General features: G+C 39.3%; 1 protein-coding gene across 1 annotated transcript in view; it reads right to left on the bottom strand.

Annotated features, from left to right (window-relative positions):
• Window positions 1-22,564, bottom strand: part of LOC124789941 (ELMO domain-containing protein 3-like) — a 129,943-nt gene that overhangs the window by 14,988 nt on the left and 92,391 nt on the right. The window contains exon 5 of the mRNA XM_047257470.1: window positions 15,685-15,893. Coding sequence (XP_047113426.1) covers window positions 15,685-15,893 — 209 coding nt within the window. The remainder of the gene's footprint in view (window positions 1-15,684; window positions 15,894-22,564) is intronic.

The following is a 22,564-nucleotide window of genomic DNA, read 5'->3' as shown; positions in this document are numbered from 1 at the left end:
ATTTTAAAAAAATGTTAGACTATTCTAAAAGCCCTTGTCTCAACAGTTATAACAGTGCTCTATTCCAGGCATTGCAGGAGCTGAATACAAGGAAGAAGAAAACAGTGTGCTTTGAGCCACTGGAAAGTTGCACTTGGCAGAAAATAATCCTTACAAATCAAAATTGTCATTGCCCTTGCAATATTATAATATCTGCCACATGTGCTGATAAATCGCACTTCTGTTAATCATAAATCACTCATTTGCACCATTTGTTTATGAACAATACAGGAGGAATAACACATTTTACATCAAAATGGCACAGCTATCAGTCCACAGACTGGCTGAAACACTGCAGCACTTTAATAGGTGTGATCATATTGTAATGATGTGCCCTTGCCTTCGTTTGTCCTATGGAATAAGTACTGGGAGTCCTTGTGTTTAACAAAAGTCCAAACCCTGGTGCAATCTGACAACCATTACCTACAGTAAACATTACCAGAGGTGTTAACTGACATCATAAAAACCTAGGACTGTGCAGGGAACAAAATTTGAACCTTTAGATATGTAGTCTAGCATTTACCTACTAAGCAACCGATGATGATGATGATGATGATGATGATGGTTATGGGTTTCAGGCATTCAGCATCACAGTTACTGGAGTCCTTACTGTCATATTCTGTGATCAAAGTTGTTTGAGTATCTAAATGTGCTAATTTAGCATTTGCCTTAAAATGTAATGTTAAAATACAAATATAAAGAGTGAAAAATGTTAAAACAATATTTCAGGATAATGTGCCTGGCTGATAACTATGAAACTAAATGGATGAGTCAGCAGTCATGAAATCACACTAAAATCTCCAATCCAAGAACCTAGGCAAGAGTTGCATGGCACACAATCTTGAAATATGTACCACATTAGCTACGGACAGCAGATTACAACTCTCACATCTTGGGATTACTGTTAGGCTACTGTAGGGGGTATACTTCAGCTCTGGGATCTGTGTCTAAAGCCAAGATGTTCTCTGTCCTGACTGGATGCAAAACAGTGGCAAAATCTGTCTAAAATCACAAATAAGAACTGATGAACAATAAAATTTAAAAAAAGTTAAACATGTTATGCTTACTTTGCAATGGTGTTATAATCAAGAAACATTAATAACTACATAGCTGTCTTCCCGGCAATATGGCAAAATCCCATTAAGACATTCTAAAAAGGTCCACAGGTCAAGTGTGCTTTAAGGAGAAATGATTTTTAGCATCATAACAGCAGCTTCTGCAAGAAGTAATAGAATGTGAATCTACATAAATGGGTTCCAGAGACTATAAAAAGAAATAAATGCAGTAGTATTACTGTAATTTAATTAATTCATCCAATAAAATACAAACTGAGTTTTTGAAGCACAGAAATTAAACATTTTTAAGGAACTGATGAAGTATTTGTTGCTTCAGTCTGCACTGGTGTTTAAGGAGAGAGTTTTCTACTGATTAGGTCTATAGTTAATGTCGTCAAATGATTCAGTGTTTCCAGGGAAGACGTATCAGCATATCACGTTCAGGACTCGATGTTTCGAAGGAAACAGGTTCTGTTTCACATTATCATCCCTGCTTATCTTCAACAAGGTTATCTTCCTTTGTATTACCCTCCATTTCATTTCATTTATGTACAACATCTGAGATGAGATGTCATAATATTACTGTCAATCTAAAGGGAGTTGTAAATTTGGGTGTTGCTGAGTTTCTCATAGACTACCTGCTACTATTTGTCATCAGTATAGTTAACAGCAGCATTTGTTTCTATACATGTCTATAGCTAAAATTTATCCAGGCTGTTGCACACAGTAAAAAAACACTTTCCCAAAAATTCCAAGAGGCTGATAAACTACTCAGAAACTCAAGCCTCCTAGAAACAGTTTCCAATTATTTGAAAGTTTCCCACATAGGTGAAATAAACCTCAGATCATACAGGAGATTAAATAGCTCCACAGATTTCAACACATTAACATCTCTTAAATACCAAGTAAATGCAATGATATGTGTGTCCCCCTGATCGATGGGCTGAAATTTTCTGGTAGTGTTGGGAGGAAGGAAAGCAAGTTTAGTGTTTTGCAGTGAAACATCTTTCAAGTGAGCAGCACAATTATCTATCAGAAGCAAAATCTTGTGGCTTTCTTTGATCATTTTGTGACCAAGTGCTTTGAGCCATGTGACAAACTGAACTCCCACAAGTAGGTTTGTCGCTGATGTGTACTCGCATGGCAATCTGCACTTTTTGAATCAACAGGGACTAATGGCTTTTTCAAGAGAAAACTTCAGTTTCTCTGTTACATAAGTGTGTGTTCTCGCTTTATCTTTGCTGAGGTTCCCACCACAGCAAATTTAATTTTGTACAGGACAAGTTTAATTTTGTACAGTGTAAGAGTTGTCAGCCCTGCACCTGAAAAACAGCCCACTTCAACTGTGTTAAGTATGTCAGGCTTTTCATGGCATGTCGTAAAGCCTGCTAAGAGATTTTTTCAGGCAAGTTAACATCAACTTCCTTTGCAGATTCAGTCTCACCACTGACTATGCAATTCCAGCACATCCCTTAATCATACGAGTCAATCTGCAGATGCAATATAATATTCTATTTTCATCTTGCTCACAACTTTTATGGCCTTTGCTTGAATTACTGGTCCAAGTACAGGAATTGACAAAATGCCTGATGTGTCCCTGAATACAACATTTTCTATCTCACCACATCTCCCAGTTCTCATTTTGTGGGAATTTGGCGCTTCTTCATAAGCAATTTGTTCAATGGCCTTCAACTTGCTAACAATGTCTCGAAATGCTAAAGGTGGCATCCCATGAGATTGTAAACATTCTTCTTCACAGGTCTTGTTTTTAAGATACTTCTCTGTACAATTTGCTATTCCTCAGCCACACAAAACCTTTCTTTTCATTATTCACAGTCATTGCATCACAATCCAAACACTTTACAACACAGAAATGAAAATGTCATTGCCTAGCAATGCACTCTGTCAACTGGGTAGACGTATGAAACTGGTGGCTTTACCTGAGTGAGGAATGTGAGCTGGAAGTCAAGAATACCGCTCAAGCCTCTCAAGACTTCATGAAAACACCCTACCGACAGAGAGCAGCACATCTTTATGTGGGAGAGTAGTATTTTAAATAGGAGATACTTTATATAGGCTCTTAGAGTTTTTTTGTGGGACTTCACACATAAATTGTATATGTGCCAAAAATTCCGTTGAAAAAACATGTAGTCAGTCCTGGCAAGTCATCAGATAATTTCAGTTTCACTTTCAAGGCTTTCAAAAGTATTTTCTTAATGTTTTTTCCTCTGTTTCTTCCTCATTCTCTTCTGTGAATGGTATCTGCCTGGACTCCTCTATTGCTTTTGAATTTGCATTCTTGTCTCTGATCTACTGACTGCCTGTTATTTTTATGAGAATCTTCAATTTTAAATGCTGGACTTCCAAAACACAATTAATATTTTTCGAAATTTAAGGTTCAAAGCAACTTCCCATCTTCTCCTGCACTTGTACCAAGTGGAATACAGTGAATAAAGTGAGCGAGTGGGAAATTCAAAGTATTAACAGGCAGTGTACCACATGACGCGCTGGCCAATAGCGTCATTCAGCTCCACTTCAATGTGCATATTGTATATTTTTTCTAGAGCATGGCTATTTTTTCATTTTGCATTCATTACGGGTAACACAGGACTAGGATCGTCCATGTTTTGTAAGTAGTCACCTTAACTATTAAGCTATCTGAGCACACCTACAAGTCTGACTCAAACTTTCACTGTCACTGATGTTTTCACATATGATTTATGAACATGGTCTTCCTTGAGGTCTTTTCCCATCGACCTGTCTTTCCAAATTTATTTTGGCTGTTCTAGTTGGCTCCATTCTCATCACAAACCCGTACCATCGAAGTCTAGATGCACAAATTCGATGTAATAGGGATGTCTTTATTGCGGCTTCCTTCCTCACCCCCTCAGTCCTTAACTTGTCCATCTTGGTCTTCTGGATGGTGGATCTAAGAAATTTCATTTCTTATGCTTGCAGCCTTGATGATTCTCTTTTTGTAAGGGTACATGTATCAATACCACAGGTCAATATTGATATGAAATAGCTATTAAACATCATCAGTTTGGCCAGTATTGGAATCAAGTCATCCCACAAAAGTGATCTTAATTGTTGGTAGAGTTCAAATCCTTTTTGCACTCTTGTCCACACACTCTAGTTGGTGTTCTCTTAGTTTTACACTTGGTGGTTGTCTATCTCTGTTGATTACCATCACCACTGTCTTGGTCTTTGAGGTTATATTTCTGGAACTGAGATTTCCATTCATCGAATCTGGTCTGTACTCTCTTCAGTTTCACCCCATATCATGATGTCCTCAGCAAAGGCAAACACATTCAGTTCACCTGACTTCTCCTCGACATTCTTCATTCTAGTATCCATTACAGTGATGAATAGTGGTGGGGACAGTGCACTTCTTTGCTGAACTCCACTCTTGGTGTCAAAAATGATGAACGTCCTTCCCCAATTTGTACACATCTAGTACAGTCTTTGTACAACATCTGAATTTTTCTCATTTGTCCTTCAGGCATATTCTTTTTCCTCAGACACTCCCAGATCTTATCTTTTATAACACTATCATAGGCTTTTCCTATATCCAGGAATACAATGACCACGTTCTTGCCTTTCTCCCAATACTTTTCCATCAACATGCGGGTGCTAAAAATTAGATCTGTTGTTTACCTGTTACTTCTGAAGCCATATCGTTCCTTCTCCAGCTGAGGTTCTATGATAGTTCTCAGTCTCTTTTCTATGATCTTCAAGTATTTTCAGCCCATGAGACAATATGGTTATTCCTCTATAGTTAGTGGGTTTCTGCCTGCTACCTTTCTTAAACAGGGGAATTATTACACCTTTGCTCCAATCTGCAGGTATTTTGTTATCTCCCCATATGGCACTGAGTACTCAGTGCAGCCACTGTATGCCTTGGATACCTTCTGCCTTTATCATGTCTGCGTTCACTTCATCTGCATCTGAAGATTTACCTTTAGACATAGATTTTGAGGCTGCCTCTCTTTCTGTCCAGGTGACGGAAGTGTCCTCATTGTAAGTGTGGATTTCTAGTTCTGTATTTGCCTCAACTGATCTATTTAGTAGGTGGTCAAAATGGTTTTTCAGGACTTTTCTCACGTCACTTTCTATCCTAACCATATTTCCATTTTCATCTTCAAGTGCTTTTATGGTATTCATTGGTTTCCTTTTACCTCTGACAACCCTGTACAACAGTTTCTTATTAGCTCTATTGCCCTTCTCCAATTTCTGAGAGAATATCTTCAATGTATTGGTCATTTCTTCTGCAACTGTTCTTTTAACTTCCATTTTCTTGATTCGGTACATTTGTTTGAGGTTTCTGATATTTGTCTCATCTCTTCTTTCCACAAACTTCGGTGGCTTCCTTTACCAATGTGTACCGTAGTCTGGTCCATTCTGCCTCTCCATTTTTCCTTACATTTCTTGGTAACAGGGATTTTATCTGGTTCTGATATTCAGCTCTCTTCCCTGTTTTCTGGAGTTCCCATAATTTGATTTTTGGCATTTTCTTGTTCTGTACTATGAGCACATGGAAGTTTCTCACGTCCGCTACTACCAGATTGTGATCACTGTCAAGGCTCTCGCTAGGGATTACTCTGACATCAGTTACCATTCTACTACTCTCTTCATCTGTAATGACATGATCAATTACAGTCTTTTGTAATCCATCCCAACCGTATCGTGTTATCTTACGGCTCTGTCTCTTCACAAACCAACTGTTTTTCACCACCAAGCCATTCCTCATACAGAAGTCAAGGAGATGCTCACCTTCTATATTTCTTCTACAATATCCATGGGGTCCCATTACATTCTCATATCCTGTTCTATCTGTCTCGATCTGTGCATTTAGGTCTCCTACAATCATCTCTCTCTCTTTACTAATGACTTTTCCCAAATCTTCAAGAAACTGGATCTTATCCTCTTGACAACATCCAGTTTGAGGTCCATACACCTGTACTAAACCTGATTAAGGCTGATCTAGTGACCAGCGAATGGACAGTGGATGACGTTCTCCATGAAAAGGCGTATTTGGAAGGCTCCACCACCGTTGTTTTGACCCTCCGCACCTCTACCCCCTCCCCCCCTCCTCAACTTCTCTCATGCCCTCCATCTAAACTGCAACACTTCACTGTCTGCCACTCCGACCATACTATCCATCCCCCTCCCTGCCCCTTCCTCCTCCTTACCCCCACACAGTCGCCACTCCCATCATGCGCTGGAGCTGCTGCTCACAGTGTGGTTTCAGCTCTCTGAGACTGCAGGCCTGTGTGCAACTTGCGTTCTCGCGCACGCGCGTACCTTAACCCTTTCAGACCCTGTGGTTACAATTGTGTACATTAATTTTCACGATGCCTTAACTGCAATAGAAATATTTTTCCTCAATTTGGAGCTGATGTACACATTTGTGAATGTTCATTCTTTGTGTTGCACGCAGTATGGCATAGCTATTAGTGCCACTTGCCATCATGTTTGGATTGCCAGTTCAAACCGAGCCACCAGCAATTATTTGTTATTTAATATTTGTCATTTCTGGAGGTTTCTCAACATTTCTTATGTTCGTAATGTTTGTATATTCTGAAATATTCACTGTACGTATGAATAGCAGCACTCTCTATCCAGGATGTAGTTTTGTTCTGGCTGTCTGTTGTTCATAATAAACATGCTTCCAGTAATATTTGTTTTACTTCACTGATGATTCTGCTTTCAGATTTGGGCTTCATTCTGGTAAAAACATGACATCATATCAGTATCAACATCAGCTGCTAGTTGTGTTCTCCTGCCACATTTTCTCCTGTTTTGAGTCGAAGAAATGGTAGTAAAGAAAGAATCTTAGAATATATGTTTATCTGCAGCATTGTTCCCTTTGAACATTATGCAACTTTAATGTGGGTCAAGGGATGCAGGTGTTGATACATGTTATGGGGTAAGAACATCATTTCTGGTGGCAGAATGGAATCAGTACACAGTAAACAGTATTGTCAGTGACAAATTCTGAAATTTGTGGGTGTTTATAAACTACTGTTTCCCATACCGCATCTACATGGGAAACATCTAGAAATTATCTGACTTTACTAAAGTTTCCATCCATATTCAATACCAATACAAATGCTGAATCATTATTGCAGATTGCAAGCAGTGTAGAATACATATTTGAATATTGAAGTGGGTAGCTTTGGGTTGTATATTTTTGCGGCAAGGAAAAAGAGGTAACATGGTTAAAATCAAATATGGCTGTGAATGGATTTGAACAAGAATCCTGTCTGTCATGAGTACTGGTATTTCACTATCCATCAGTTTGAGAGAGACCTATCTGTACTGGCCATTGTTTCAGTTTCTCTGTAATTTTATGAATATGCTGCTCTTAGACCTAATTATTTCTGTTCATTTTTCCCATGTGTGTTTCAGCTACTTCTGTGCTATTTTAAGTGGATAACCATTTAGTGTGTTTCTGTAAGTGATTGCTGCTTCTGTTGACAGACCCACATTTCTTAACACTCCACACCTATTTACGCATACATTTTGACTCACACGTAGAAAAATAATTTGTTATGAATTATAAGTACTACTGATGTGTGGTTCCTGAAGAGGGGCAGCAGCCTTTTCAGTAGTTGCAAGGGCAACAGTCTGGATGATTGACTGATCTGGCCTTGTAACAATAACCAAAACGGCCTTGCTGTGCTGGTACTGCGAACGGCTGAAAGCAAGGGGAAACTACAGCCGTAATTTTTCCCGAGGGCATGCAGCTTTACTGTATGATTACATGATGATGGCGTCCTCTTGGGTAAAATATTCCGGAGGTAAAATAGTCCCCCATTCGGATCTCCGGGCGGGGACTACTCAAGAGGATGTCGTTATCAGGACAAAGAAAACTGGCGTTCAACGGATCGGAGCGTGGAATGTCAGATCCCTTAATCGGGCAGGTAGGTTAGAAAATTTAAAAAGGGAAATGGATAGGTTGAAGTTAGATATAGTGGGAATTAGTGAAGTTCGGTGGCAGGAGGAACAAGACTTCTGGTCAGGAGACTACAGGGTTATAAACACAAAATCAAATAGGGGTAATGCAGGAGTAGGTTTAATAATGAATAGGAAAATAGGAATGCGGGTAAGCTACTACAAACAGCATAGTGAACGCATTATTGTGGCCAAGATAGATACGAAGCCCACGCCTACTACAGTAGTACAAGTTTATATGCCAACTAGCTCTGCAGATGACGAAGAAATTGAAGAAATGTATGATGAAATAAAAGAAATTATTCAGATTGTGAAGGGAGACGAAAATTTAATAGTCATGGGTGACTGGAATTCGAGTGTAGGAAAAGGGAGAGAAGGAAACATAGTAGGTGAATATGGATTGGGGGACAGAAATGAAAGAGGAAGCCGCCTGGTCGAATTTTGCACAGAGCACAACATAATCATAACTAACACTTGGTTTAAGAATCATGAAAGAAGGTTGTATACATGGAAGAACCCTGGAGATACTAAAAGGTTTCAGATAGATTACATAATGGTAAGACAGAGATTTAGGGACCAGGTTTTCAATTGTAAGACATTTCCAGGGGCAAATGTGGACTCTGACCACAATCTATTGGTTATGACCTGTAGATTAAAACTGAAGAAACTGCAAAAAGGTGGGAATTTAAGGAGATGGGACCTGGATAAACTAAAAGAACCAGAGGTTGTACAGAGATTCAGGGAGAGCATAAGGGAGCAATTGACAGGAATGGGGGAAATAAATACAGTAGAAGAAGAAAGGGTAGCTTTGAGGGATGAAGTAGTGAAGGCAGCAGAGGATCAAGTAGGTAAAAAGACAAGGGCTAGTAGAAATCCTTGGGTAACAGAAGAAATATTGAATTTAATTGATGAAAGGAGAAAATATAAAAATGCAGTAAGTGAAACAGGCAAAAAGGAATACAAACGTCTCAAAAATGAGATCGACAGGAAGTGCAAAATGGCTAAGCAGGGATGGCTAGAGGACAAATGTAAGGATGTAGAGGCCTATCTCACTAGGGGTAAGATAGATACCACCTACAGGAAAATTAAAGAGACCTTTGAAGATAAGAGAACAACTCGTATGAATATCAAGAGCTCAGATGGAAACCCAGTTCCAAGCAAAGAAGGGAAAGCAGAAAGGTGGAAGGAGTATATAGAGGGTCTATACAAGGGCAATGTACTTGAGGACAAGAGTTTGACAGAGCACTGAAAGACCTGAGTCGAAACAAGGCCCCCGGAGTAGACAATATTCCATTGGAACTACTGACGGCCGTGGGAGAGCCAGTCTTGACAAAACTCTACCATCTGGTGAGCAAGATGTATGAAACAGGCAAAATACCCTTAGACTTCAAGAAGAATATTATAATTCCAATCCCAAAGAAAGCAGGTGTTGACAGATGTGAAAATTACCGAACTATCAGCTTAATAAGTCACAGCTGCAAAATACTAACACGAATTCTTTACAGACGAATGGAAAAACTAGTAGAAGCCAACCTCGGGGAAGATCAGTTTGGATTCCGTAGAAACACTGGAACACGTGAGGCAATACTGACCTTACGACTTATCTTAGAAGAAAGATTAAGGAAAGGAAAACCTACGTTTCTAGCATTTGTAGACTTAGAGAAAGCTTTTGACAATGTTGACTGGAATACTCTCTTTCACATTTTAAAGGTGGCAGGGGTAAAATACAGGGAGCGAAAGGCTATTTACAATTTGTACAGAAACCAGATGGCAGTTATAAGAGTCGAGGGACATGAAAGGGAAGCAGTGGTTGGGAAGGGAGTAAGACAGGGTTGTAGCCTCTCCCCGATGTTGTTCAATCTGTATATTGAGCAAGCAGTAAAGGAAACAAAAGAAAAATTCGGAGTAGGTATTAAAATTCATAGAGAAGAAATAAAAACTTTGAGGTTCGCCGATGACATTGTAATTCTGTCAGAGACAGCAAAGGACTTGGAAGAGCAGTTGAATGGAATGGACAGTGTCTTGAAAGGAGGATATAAGATGAACATCAACAAAAGCAAAACAAGGATAATGGAATGTAGTCTAATTAAGTCGGGTGATGCTGAGGGAATTAGATTAGGAAATGAGGCACTTAAAGTAGTAAAGGAGTTTTGCTATTTGGGGAGCAAAATAACTGATGATGGTCGAAGTAGAGAGGATATAAAATGTAGGCTGGCAATGGCAAGGAAAGCGTTTCTGAAGAAGAGAAATTTGTTAACATCCAGTATTGATTTAAGTGTCAGGAAGTCATTTCTGAAAGTATTCGTATGGAGTGTAGCCACGTATGGAAGTGAAACATGGACGATAAATAGTTTGGACAAGAAGAGAATAGAAGCTTTCGAAATGTGGTGCTACAGAAGAATGCTGAAGATTAGATGGGTAGATCACATAACTAATGAGGAAGTATTGAATAGGATTGGGGAGAAGAGAAGTTTGTGGCACAACTTGACCAGAAGAAGGGATCGGTTGGTAGGACATGTTCTGAGGCATCAAGGGATCACCAATTTAGTATTGGAGGGCAGCGTGGAGGGTAAAAATCGTAGAGGGAGACCAAGAGATGAATACACTAAGCAGATTCAGAAGGATGTAGGTTGCAGTAGGTACTGGGAGATGAAAAAGCTTGCACAGGATAGAGTAGCATGGAGAGCTGCATCAAACCAGTCTCAGGACTGAAGACCACAACAACAACATTCTTTTCACCATGCACAAGTGCTGCCATTTGTTGTGCAGCGTTATAAACATATCAACAGATTAATGTAGCAGTGCAGAGCAGTTTGTGACCTTGAAAGTACCTGGTAGTCTTTGGTAAGCTATAACCCACAGAATAGTTGAGTACCAGTATTGTTGTTTTGCATGAACATTGTAGAATGTTCGATTTGTTTATTACAACAATCAATATTTCAAAATAATTTGTTTTAGTCAACAAAAAGAAGCGATGTTTTTCTGTGTGCACAATTGTAGCCATGAGATCTCAAGAACAGTGTTTTACATAACTTTGATTATCTTGTGTTTCCTTCATATGAAGTGTTTGTTGGAACAGTTTCTTTTTATCCTGACGATTGTATGAGTTTTGACCCGGATTTATCCAAAACATATGAAGTATGTTGTATTACTAGGTATTGTCAGGAAGTCGTTTCTGAAAGAATTTGTATGGAGTGTAGACATGTATGGAAGTGAAACATGGACGATAAATAGTTTGGACAAGAAGAGAATAGAAGCTTTTGAAATGTGGTGCTACAGAAAATGCTGAAGATTAGATGGGTAGATCACATAACTAATGAGGAAGTATTGAATAGGATTGGGGAGAAGAGAAGTTTGTGGCACAACTTGACTAGAAGAAGGGATCGGTTGGTAGGACATGTGTTGAGGCATCAAGGGATCACCAATTTAGTATTGGAGGGCAGCGTGGAGGTTAAAAATCATAGGAGGAGACCAAGAGATGAATACACTAAGCAGATTCAGAAGGATGTAGGCTGCAGTAGGTACTGGGAGATGAAGAAGCTTGCACAGGATAGAGTAGCATGGAGAGCTGCATCAAACCAGTCTCAGGACTGAAGACCACAACAACAACGACAACAACAACAACATCATATTACAGCAGCAGCTGAATCATTGGAGAAATACTGATAAAGAAATGCTGAGCAGGAAAATAATGCTGGGTATGTAGAATCAACAAAAATTATTCACTTGGACTGTTGTGATAGAAGACATACCACATTTGTACAGAATGTGATACACAGTCAACTTTTGGAGACTTAGATCACCTTTAACATTACAAAGAAGACTTATCTTAGTTGAAGGAAGTGATGTACTCTGAATTGTGAGTTTCTGTAGGAGTCTATTGGATATTGGACCAACATAAGGAAGATAAGTGAGTCTTGGCAAACCTGAAGCAAATGCACTGGAACCACCAAGTTGTAACCATCATGTTTCTATTGGTAGGACAACACACGTGTGGTCATCTGGAGCAAGCTTGAGTTCCTGGAACAATTAAACTCTATCATAAAATAAAAGCCACAATTGAACTTGAATATTGAGAAAGAGAGCCAGCTACCTTTCTTCAATGTGTTACTTAAGAACAGACAGACCCCTGGGTCATATAGGAAGCATACACACACTGGGCTCTGTCTTCACACCTCGAGCCATCACCATCTGTCACAATGAAATTCGGTGTTAAAGAGTATTGTCCATAGACGTTGAACACTTCCAGATGAGGAGTGTCTCACAGAAGAATTACACCACCTACAAATTGTGTTGTAAGGAATAGGTACTCAAGGTCATCAAACTGAATGAGCACTGCAATCCAAATCAAGAATGCATGAGAAAGACGTTGAGACTGACACAGAAAAAAAGAGGAAAAGGAAAAGAACCCAAGAATCACTCACCAGCCATTATATCCACCAGAGCTGGGCTGGGAAAATTTGGATATTGTGGAATACCAGTGGAGGCTATGGAAAATCAAAAAGCGTCAGAGAGCATTGGGGCCATGGAGAATCAAACTCGGCTATAAATAGTCTGGTTGGATTCCAGGCAATGAGTACATGTAACAGCAAAACTTGCAGTACCTAACGAAAGCAGCTGGGTCAGTCATCAAAATATTGTGCATAAAAGAGAAACAACAACTTGGCAGAACATCTGGAAGCACACCATTAATCAATAGCACCAAGAAAATCTGACAGATCACAAACATTATTCAAAGAAGAGGAGGAAATGTAACAGGAGACGACACAGCACACTACAAAATAATATCAGAGGCAACTGAGCAGACAAAGCATGGTAGAGCACTGGTAAGACAAAAGACTGACTCAGGGTAACAGCATTTCAAATCTTTGTGCGGCTGCCCAGATTTAGGTTTTCCATGGCTTCCCTAAATTTCTTAAGGCAAATACTGGGACGGATACAGACTATTTCCTTCCAGTCTGAGCTCCTGCTCTGTCTGCTACCAACATAGAATTACAATATTATCAGAAGGTAAGTTGCTACTCACCATATAGTGGAGAGACTGAGTCGCAGATAGGCACAACAAAAAGACTCTCACAATTATAGCTTTCAGTCAATAAGGCCTTATTGTGTCTATTGTTGACAAAGGCCATAATGGCTGAAAGCTATAATTGTGACAGTATTTTTGTTGTGCCTACCTCTCTGCTATATGGTGAATAGCAACTTTTCTTCTCATAATAATGTTACATTCCATCCTGGTTTTTCCATTGTTTAACATAGAATTACAGTTCTAAAAAACAGGGAGACCATTTAATTTCACTTGAACATCTGATTGTAGGCAATGAAATCAGTTGCTTGCTAGAAATCCATGTTATAGTTTGACTGCTCGAGCGACACTAGTGCTCCAATCAGTGAGAAAGCAGACAGTCATATGTGCCACAAGCATTGTGTTTCATTATTTTCTTCTTAATTAATGAAATAGTTGTTATATGTTTGCATTCCATTCATTACTGAGTTACCAAGAGGAATGAATCATCGCAAAATACACGTAAAAACAGTCTTATCACACTGCTTCAGAGGCATAAGCTGCAACTTATTCATGAAGAAATACTTTCAAATACATGAGTATCTATAGCTTATTCCACTGAAAGCAAGAGAATATATACACACATTTCATGCATGAGAAGCATATATTTCTGTTGTTATCTGTTGTTGCTAACATAGGCACTTTCCTTAACACTTCAAATTTTTTAGGGAGATTAATGATTCACCCATTCTTCACTCAACTTCCTAATACATGAATATTTTTGTAAATTTAATTAATTTGGTGTAAAAAGCAAATGTTTTTAAGATTCTTGCTGTTTGTGGCTCTGATATAGCAAAAATTCTGGAACTGGTTTCTTATGTGTCGGGAAATAGTCTTATTGCTTTTGATGATTTATTATCATGTCTGTATGGTTTTCCCTTAAGCTACAGGTGTGGTGGCTTATTTGGTATATTAAATAACGTAGTTTTCCTATGTTCCACATTCACTGATTTGGCTGAAAGCATAGCGAACAAAACTCCGCTGTACATCTTTCTGTAAAATGACAGGTCTTCTGGTGTTTCCTAGCATTTTCTATTATTAAAGGTAAACAACATTATTTACTAAATATCTTCACATTACAAGAGAATTGCAAATGAACTGTCCTGTAATGTACAGTTTCATACCTCCCAAGGTCCTTAGGAAACTAAATAATGACAAATGTGGTGTCATTTTTTAGTTATTGTCAATTTTTATGGCACTACACACACTCCCTATTGTGAAAACTATGTTACAAATCAGAATAAATGTTAATATTCACACTAATCCAATATGGTATTCAGAAGTATCTCTTGCTGGTCACTTCAGGTGCTGCTATCACTGTGGGTACCAATACAATGGAGTATTGTGACTTATGTTAGACCGTGGTTTTGGTGTCCTTAATTCAAAAAGGCCAGATCAGAGAAAATGCGAATGTTTAATTCCACCTCCACATGGGGCACACCCCATCATCACCAGCTGGCACGATGCCAGGAGAGGGAGCAATAGTGGTGGGGTTTACAGAAAAGAAACAGGTGATGCCCTGCTGCAAAATACTGCCTCTCTCTCTCTCTCTCTCTCTCTCTCTCTCTCTCTCTCTCTCTCTCTCTCTCTGCACAAGACACCTTGTACATACATATGTCTCTAATAACTTATGCCATATTACACAATACAATAACTTTGTCAAAGGCATTTTATAAAATATATGACAGAGTACTGGGGTGCTTTTATCACATCTTCTATAAGAGATTGGTGAAAAATATCTGAGTGTGTAATATGGACCTAAGCAAATAAACAAGCTGGCTATTTTAGAAGTGGTTATAATGGATCATATGCAAGTCCTGAATGGAACTGCAGGCTGCAACAATGAGTATGAATCACCACTGTGTCTGTCCAAGTTTCACAGATTCTGAGAAAGCTTTTGAATCAAATTGGTACTAAAAGCTCTTCATAAGCAACGCAAAAAATCAACTTTGTTGGCATACTGCAAGATACACACACCAGTCCTAAAGCTTCCATTAGCTTCAATGAGGCAGAAACATTCAAAACTGAAAGAGAAGCCAGATATAGTCACAGAGGACGTTTTCATATCTCTAAATCAGGAAAAGACGAAGCCATACTTCTTTCATGGAGAGATCACTGGTGACTTTTATTGGTCTGCAGAGAGGACTTATTGTTTAAACTCAGTAGCTCAAATTCACTTTTCTTTTTTACATTTATGCTAGAAGCATCATGCAAAATAATAAGGCAATATTAAACATAAAATAATTTTTAAAAGATAATATGCATATTTGGAACTAATGTAATGCAACAATTGATCTAGAAGCAGTGTTAGGGTGCAGAAGCAATGTTAGGGTGCGAAATTACTGTGTTACTTGCACTATAAGAAAGCATGCACAGCCCACGAACACCACTTCTGCACTAATTGTACAAAGACATTCAGATTTAGGAAGGTACCACTGCCATAACAATAAAAAAATTTACTCAGGTAACAGCTTTATCTAACGGACAGAGTGATACGAATATACTATATGCATGAGCAACAGTGACAATGTATATTTTCAAATAATTGCAGTAGATATTTTTCCAAACCTGTTAAGCTGTCCATGCCGTAAAGCTTGCAAGGCTACCCGTGTCAGGTTGAAACTCAGTACAGCAAGAGGAAAGCTATGAGTTGTATCTGTAGACACTCTATAAATGTGGCGTGCCAGTGATGACAATTTGGGATTGCTACTGAGATAGAGCAATTGTAGCATCCCCAGCATCCCGACACCTCGTAGATCTGAGCCCGGATCACTGCCCTGCATGATCAGCATGAGTCATGATCTTTATATTAAAACAACAGATCTGTATAAAACAACACAAAAAATAGAACAATCGCTGATAACAGCAATTACAAGATCACTTACATTCTGACGGTACAAACATTTTAGTTACCTGAAACACTCAATATCACTATGACAAACTCAATTATAGACAGCAGCCATGTTGGAGAGGAAGCACTCCTGTCACCATGGCAAATGGGATGGTTTGGCATGTCACGTGACTGGAATATCCTCAGCTTTTGAACAGGTTGTCACTGAGACAAATGAGCACAACATGGGAAACACACACGACATCAGTGTATTTGATCTTATAGATATAGCAGATGCCCAATACATGGGACATTCCATCTGTGAGGTTCTGCATACACTGGCCTTTTCACGTGGTTCAATGACGAGTGTGTATTTCCTGAATATCTTAATACGCGGGGAAACTGCCACCACAGTAAACTGCTGTGGATAACAGTATGTCCACAACAGGGGTCACTGTCAACTACTGCTGATTGTAACAGAAGGTGGTTGGTCTACAGTGCAACAAGCTACTTGATATCCAATGCTGGTTATCCACACTCACTACGGCATACAGAAGCTATCATCTCACACCGCACCTCTGCTCACAGCATGATCCCACAGAACACAGAGATTAGCACAGTCACAGGAAAACAAGTGAACAATGAAAGGACGGTGGAAGATTTTGCAGGTTGATATCAATCATGTAACCCATTAGCACATGCCCATGGTAGAAAATGATCACATCAAAAATCAATTTAAGTACCACATCCCACTTATCAACACTGCAAAGTTCAGACAAGTGGCAGATACTTACATAGTATGAAACTGAAACACTGATATGTTTGCAACCCTCTCTAACCAGTAAATGATACAGGAATGAACTGTTCTGTCATGTGTATCAGTTTATTCGCTTACAGCACCTTACATGCTAGCTCTACCTTCAACAAGACAATGCAACATCCCATTAAAGTGAAATTGTGTAAGAATGGTTTTAGGAACACCCCAAAGACTTAAGAGTACATGAACAGTTCCCAAATCACACCACTTTGATCCTGTTGAGCACTGTGGCCCTCTACTCACATGTGGATTAGCTCCAATAAATCTCTCAGAGTTATGGTCAGTGGTTGAGACGTCATGAATCAGAGTGTCTCACCAACACTTTCACCAATTAACAAAGTCTATGTTAACGCAAACAGTTGAATGGGTTGCATTCCATGCCACAATATAGGTGTCAACCACTCACTCATAAGAGTATTACATCTCACACTCTTGACTGTTTATCTACATTTACATACACTAAGGTGACAAAAGTCATGGGATACCTCCTAATATCATGTTGGACCTCCTTTTGCCTGGTGTAGTGTAACAACTCAATGTGGCAGAGACTCTACGAGTCATTGGAAGTCCCCTTCTGAAATACTGGGCCATGCTGCCTCTACTGCTGTCCATAATTGCAAAAATGTCATTGCTGCAGGATTTTGTGCATAAAGTGACCTCTCGATTATGTCCCATAAATATTCAATGGGATTCATGTTGGGCAATCTGGGTGCCCAAATCATTTGTTTGAATTGTCCAGAATGTTCTTCAAACCAATTGTAAACAATTATGGCCTAAAACACAGCCCACACCATTATGGAACCAACACCAGCTCGCACAGTGCCTTGTTGACAACTTGAGTCCACAGCTTTGTGGTCTGAACCACACTAGAACCCAGCCACCAGCTCTTACCAACTGAAATCAGGACTCATTTGACCAGGCCACAGTTTTCCAATTATCTAGTGTTCAACCGATATGGTCACGAGCCCAGGAGGGGCGCTGCAGGTGATGTCATGCTGTTAGTAAAGACACTTGACTCTGTTGTCTATTGCCATAGCCCATTAATGGCAAATTTTCCTAAGCTATCCTAATGGATACGTTCGTCATATGCCCCACATTGATTTCTGTGGTTATTTATGCAGTGTTGTTCATTTGTTAGCACTGACAACATTTCCAAAACAGAATGTCCCACACGTGTAGCTCCAACTACCATTCCCATTCAAAGTCTGTTAATTCCTGTTGTGCAGCCATTATCACGTCGGAAACCTTTTCACATGAATCACCTGAGTACAAATGACAGCTCTCCCAATGCACTGCCCTTTTATACCTTGAGTAAGAGATACTAACGCCATCCATATAAGCGCATACTGCATGTAAATATTTTATCGCATGACAGGTTACTCTATATTCATGATGAGAACAATGCCCTACAGAAACCCAGAAGGCTTTACATAATGAATTACTCTTGAAAAGAGCAAAAAAACAGAAAAACTACATTGGCACAGACCAAAAACTTGAATGACATCGAGATTCACAATACATAACCTCTATCATTCTTTCTTCAATGATTTATCCAGTATGTCACCTTAAGTGGTAACCTAGTGGTAAACATGACTGTCTGCAATATAGCAATTATTGGAGAGAACTGGTTTATTATTTATGTTCGCAGTAGTTTCACATTGTTATCTTTGTACACTTAGAGAGACGCAAACCCAGTAGAAAGACAACAGAGAAGTTTGTAAGGCAGCATTAAGCTGTGTGGCAGTATACTTTACTCATTAAAACATCCACGTTTATTAAAGCCAAAGGTATAAGTTTACAGCAGTTATAATTAATACTGAAGGTATTTCAATCAAAATTAATATTTAATTTACTTTCACAGACTCTTTAGTGATGTGGATCCTAAAAGATGCTTCTACAAGTAACATGCCAAATTTGTAGATGGTGTGATGAATGGCAGCTAGTTCTAAATCTAGAAAAATGGAAGTTAATGCAGATGAGTAGGAAAAACAAACCTGTAATGTTTGGATACAGCATAAGCAGTGTCCTGCTTGACACAAGTCACATCATTTAAATATCTGGGCGTAAAGTTGCAAAGTGATTTGAAATGGAAAAATGGTTGACTTCTGTCTATTGGGAGAATTCTAGGAAAGTGTTGTTACTCTGTAAAGGCGACCACGTATAGGACACTAGTGCAATCTATTCTTGGTTACTGCTCCAGCGTTTAGGATTAAAGGAAGATGCTGAAACAATTCAGAGGTGGGCTGTTAGAGTTGTTACTGGTAGGCTCGAACAACATGCAAGTGTTGTGGACATGCTTCAGGGACTCATATGGGAATCCCTGGAGGGAAGATGACATTCTTTTTGAGGAACATTACCAAGAAAATTTAGAGAAGTGACATATGAAGCTGACTGCAGACCGATTCTACTGCCTTCAACATATATTGTGCATACGGACCATGAAGATAAGCTACATGAAATTAGGCCTCATATAGAGGCATACAAAAGTTGTTTTTTCCCTTGCTCTATTTGCAAGTGTTACAGGAACGGAAATAACTAATAGTGGAACACGATACCCTCTGCCATGCACCATATGGTGGAGTGCAGAGTATTTATGTAGATGTAAATGTAGAACTACAGTGCTTTCAAATTAATGATGATGAGGTTATCCAGCACTATGTGACATTTGCATTATAGGTATGATATCTTTTATTCACTATATTGCATTCAGTATATTTAATCAAAAATCATAAGGAGTCACCTTAAGCATCCCTAACACAATGTTATTAAATCATGTGAATAGAATGGCTTGTTAGCAACATGACTCCATTCGTTCACACACACACACACACACACACACACACACACACACACACACACACACAATACACGAGACATGGACATGCATATGGTCCTTCGAGTGACAGATGACAGACTGCGTCAGGGGCAGCATAGCTGAAGCTGCAAGGATGAACCTTGATTATGCTATGGCAGGAAAGGACTAGTAATGTACGTGCCAAAACTGTTAAATATATGGAGCTCAAGGAAACACTGTTTGCCACGCCACAATAATATATGAACATTAACACATCACTGACAACAAAAATAACTGCTGTTAGTAACAGAAAATGATCATCACAAAACATACATAAAAGTACACACACTGAAAAGTTTGAAGTACTTAGAACATTAAGAGAACTGAACAGTTATTGGTCAGACTCGATCCTTACAACTCAACCATTCCAGGTCTAGGTTATTCAATGCAATACTTTTGCAAAAATATAATTAGTAACAAATTACATGTCAATGTCAGGTCTCCTTGTATTTTGGTTAATTATTTAATGAATTATACATCATACATACAATGTTACCATCAGTGTTTGGACTTTTAAGGATACTTGCACAGGGAGCAGTGCCGAATAAATACAAGTTTCTATAATCAATCTATGTTAGTCGCACCAGTGTTACCAGCATCCATAGCAAAATCCAACTATTCCTTCATTTTTTTATGAGGAACAGGCTACATAGAGCGAAGGAGATGACATCATCTGGTAAGTGGCAAAGAAATGTTTGTAGCAAAACCATGCACAGGAAGATTCCCTTGGTTCTCACTTAACTGAAAGTCTTTCTTGTACCGCTAAATCACATGACATAGATCTTATATACAATAGGAAAGTTCTGGCATAATGTAAATAATATAGGAGTAAAGGAGGTCACTCACCAAACAGCAGAAGCGTTGAGTAATTGATACAATCACTCAAAAGAGAATGAAAACTTTGCTGGCTTTTGGAAGAAATCCTTCGGTGTGCACACACGCATGCGCACAGCAGTATCCCTACTCTGTGGTAGCTAGCCACACAAAGCTGATATTAAAGTTCGAAAGGTGGATTAGGGTGAGGTGGGTGTTGTGTTGGTGGGGTGGGTAGAGGGAGAAAGAGGCAGGAAGCAGGGAAAGGGATTTAGGATGGGTAGCGCTGTGTCCCTCTTACCTGCAACACTTACATCCTGTTGATATCCATGCTTCAGGCATCATCTACCGAACAAACACCTGCAAGCCATACCGCACAAACACTTGCAAGCCAAACGTCTCAAGCTATGCTAAATTACTGTTGCCACATCCTCTACCCAACTATTTCCCCTTCGTCTGTCCTGTCACCCCGTATCCATCCATGTCCCATCATCATCATCATCATCATCATCATCATGCATCGTACCTCACCAGTTCTGGTACCTGTGTTATCACATGCCTAGCTCGTGCACATGCCATCCTTCCCTCCTGATTTCCTGACCAGCACACCTAGCTATTCCCTCCCCAAACCCATCTTCCTGCTTCCCACCTCTTTATTCCTCTACTTGCCCCACCTGACATAACCTACATCCAACCCAAGACCACCTACCACACTGCATGCCAACACTGTGTGTCTAACTGGCACTATGTAGGGGCATGGACAAGTGTGTGTGTGTGTGTGTGTGTGTGTGTGTGTGTGTGTGTGTGTGTGTGTGTGTGTGTGTGTGTGCGCGCGCTATAGCTCATCAAAGTATTTCTTTCAGGAGTTAGCAACTTTTCATTCTCTCTTGTGTGTGCATACTGACAACTCGACACTTCTGCTATTTGTTGAGTTGTCTCCTTCACTACTAAATTACTGACATAGTTCTTGCAGAATAATGAATGCGATAGAAACTGTCACTATAATCTCAGTTTTAACAAGGCACAATGTTTCAGTTGCTTGGTTACTTATTTATCCTGATATTGCATCAGATATGAAAATGGCATGAAACAGAAATTTATTTTGTTTACATGTTGTAATGGTATAATTACAATGCACAAGTATTTAATAAAGTAAAAGCTTTTCAAAAATGATTGTAAAATTATTTCAAAACATAATCTGACTACACACAATATTTGTCACTTTCTGTATTTGCACCGCTAGTGGTAAAATGTCATCGAAGATGTCACCTGTCAGCCTTGCTACACCAGATATATAAATCTGATGCTAACATTGGTCGTTTTCAACTCTTTTACATGCCACTTTCTGCGCAACACCGCCCCCTCCCCTAACCCTATAAAAGTGATGCTAAGGATGTCCTATCCCCAAAGTAATTCTCTCCTGAAACTAAGTTGATGTACAATATGTGATTAAAAACGAACGGATATTTTTTAATTTTGTGAGCTCTATATATCTGATTAAAAAAAATATACCTTGTTGGTGTTCCTGGCATATGTTCACATTTTCAGCTGTTTCTAATCTTTATTTTATTGTTGATAGTCGGAAAGGTTATACATGTTTCTGAGTGTTTGGCAAATTTTTGCTTTTGAAAAAGATGGCTAAGTGAATTTGAATTAAATTTTGCTTGAAATATGGAATAAAGTGCAGCAATGCATTAAAAATGCTGACTGTGGCTTTTCAGCAAATCTACTATGAGTAAGACAAGAGTTTACGAATGTTATAAATGTTTCAAAGAGGGCTGAGAAGACACTGAAGACAACAGCCGCCCTGGATGCCCTAGCACAGGCCCATCCAAGAATTGCGCCCGGCGGGCTGCCCGCGGGCACATGGCAGTGTAGTTCAGCACCCCGTCCTCGACCATGTGTCGCCAGTGTCGGCATAGGAGAGAGAGAGAGAGAGAGAGAGAGAGAGAGAGAGAGAGAGAGAGAGAGAGAGAGAGAGAGAGAGAGAGAGAGAGCGCGCTGCGGAGCGAGTGAGACCGCACAGCACTGCTCTGCGCTGGACTGTCCCGCGGTCATATCTAACGTAAACAAAATATTCTATTTTAGAATTAATTTTATGTAAGGGATATAGTGTCTCATACTTACTGTTAGT

The sequence above is a fragment of the Schistocerca piceifrons genome, chromosome 3 (assembly GCF_021461385.2).
Source record: "Schistocerca piceifrons isolate TAMUIC-IGC-003096 chromosome 3, iqSchPice1.1, whole genome shotgun sequence".
NCBI classification, from domain to species: Eukaryota; Metazoa; Arthropoda; class Insecta; order Orthoptera; family Acrididae; genus Schistocerca; species Schistocerca piceifrons.
The sequence above is the reverse complement of the archived record's forward strand: the minus strand, read 5'-3'. Positions and strand labels throughout refer to the sequence as shown.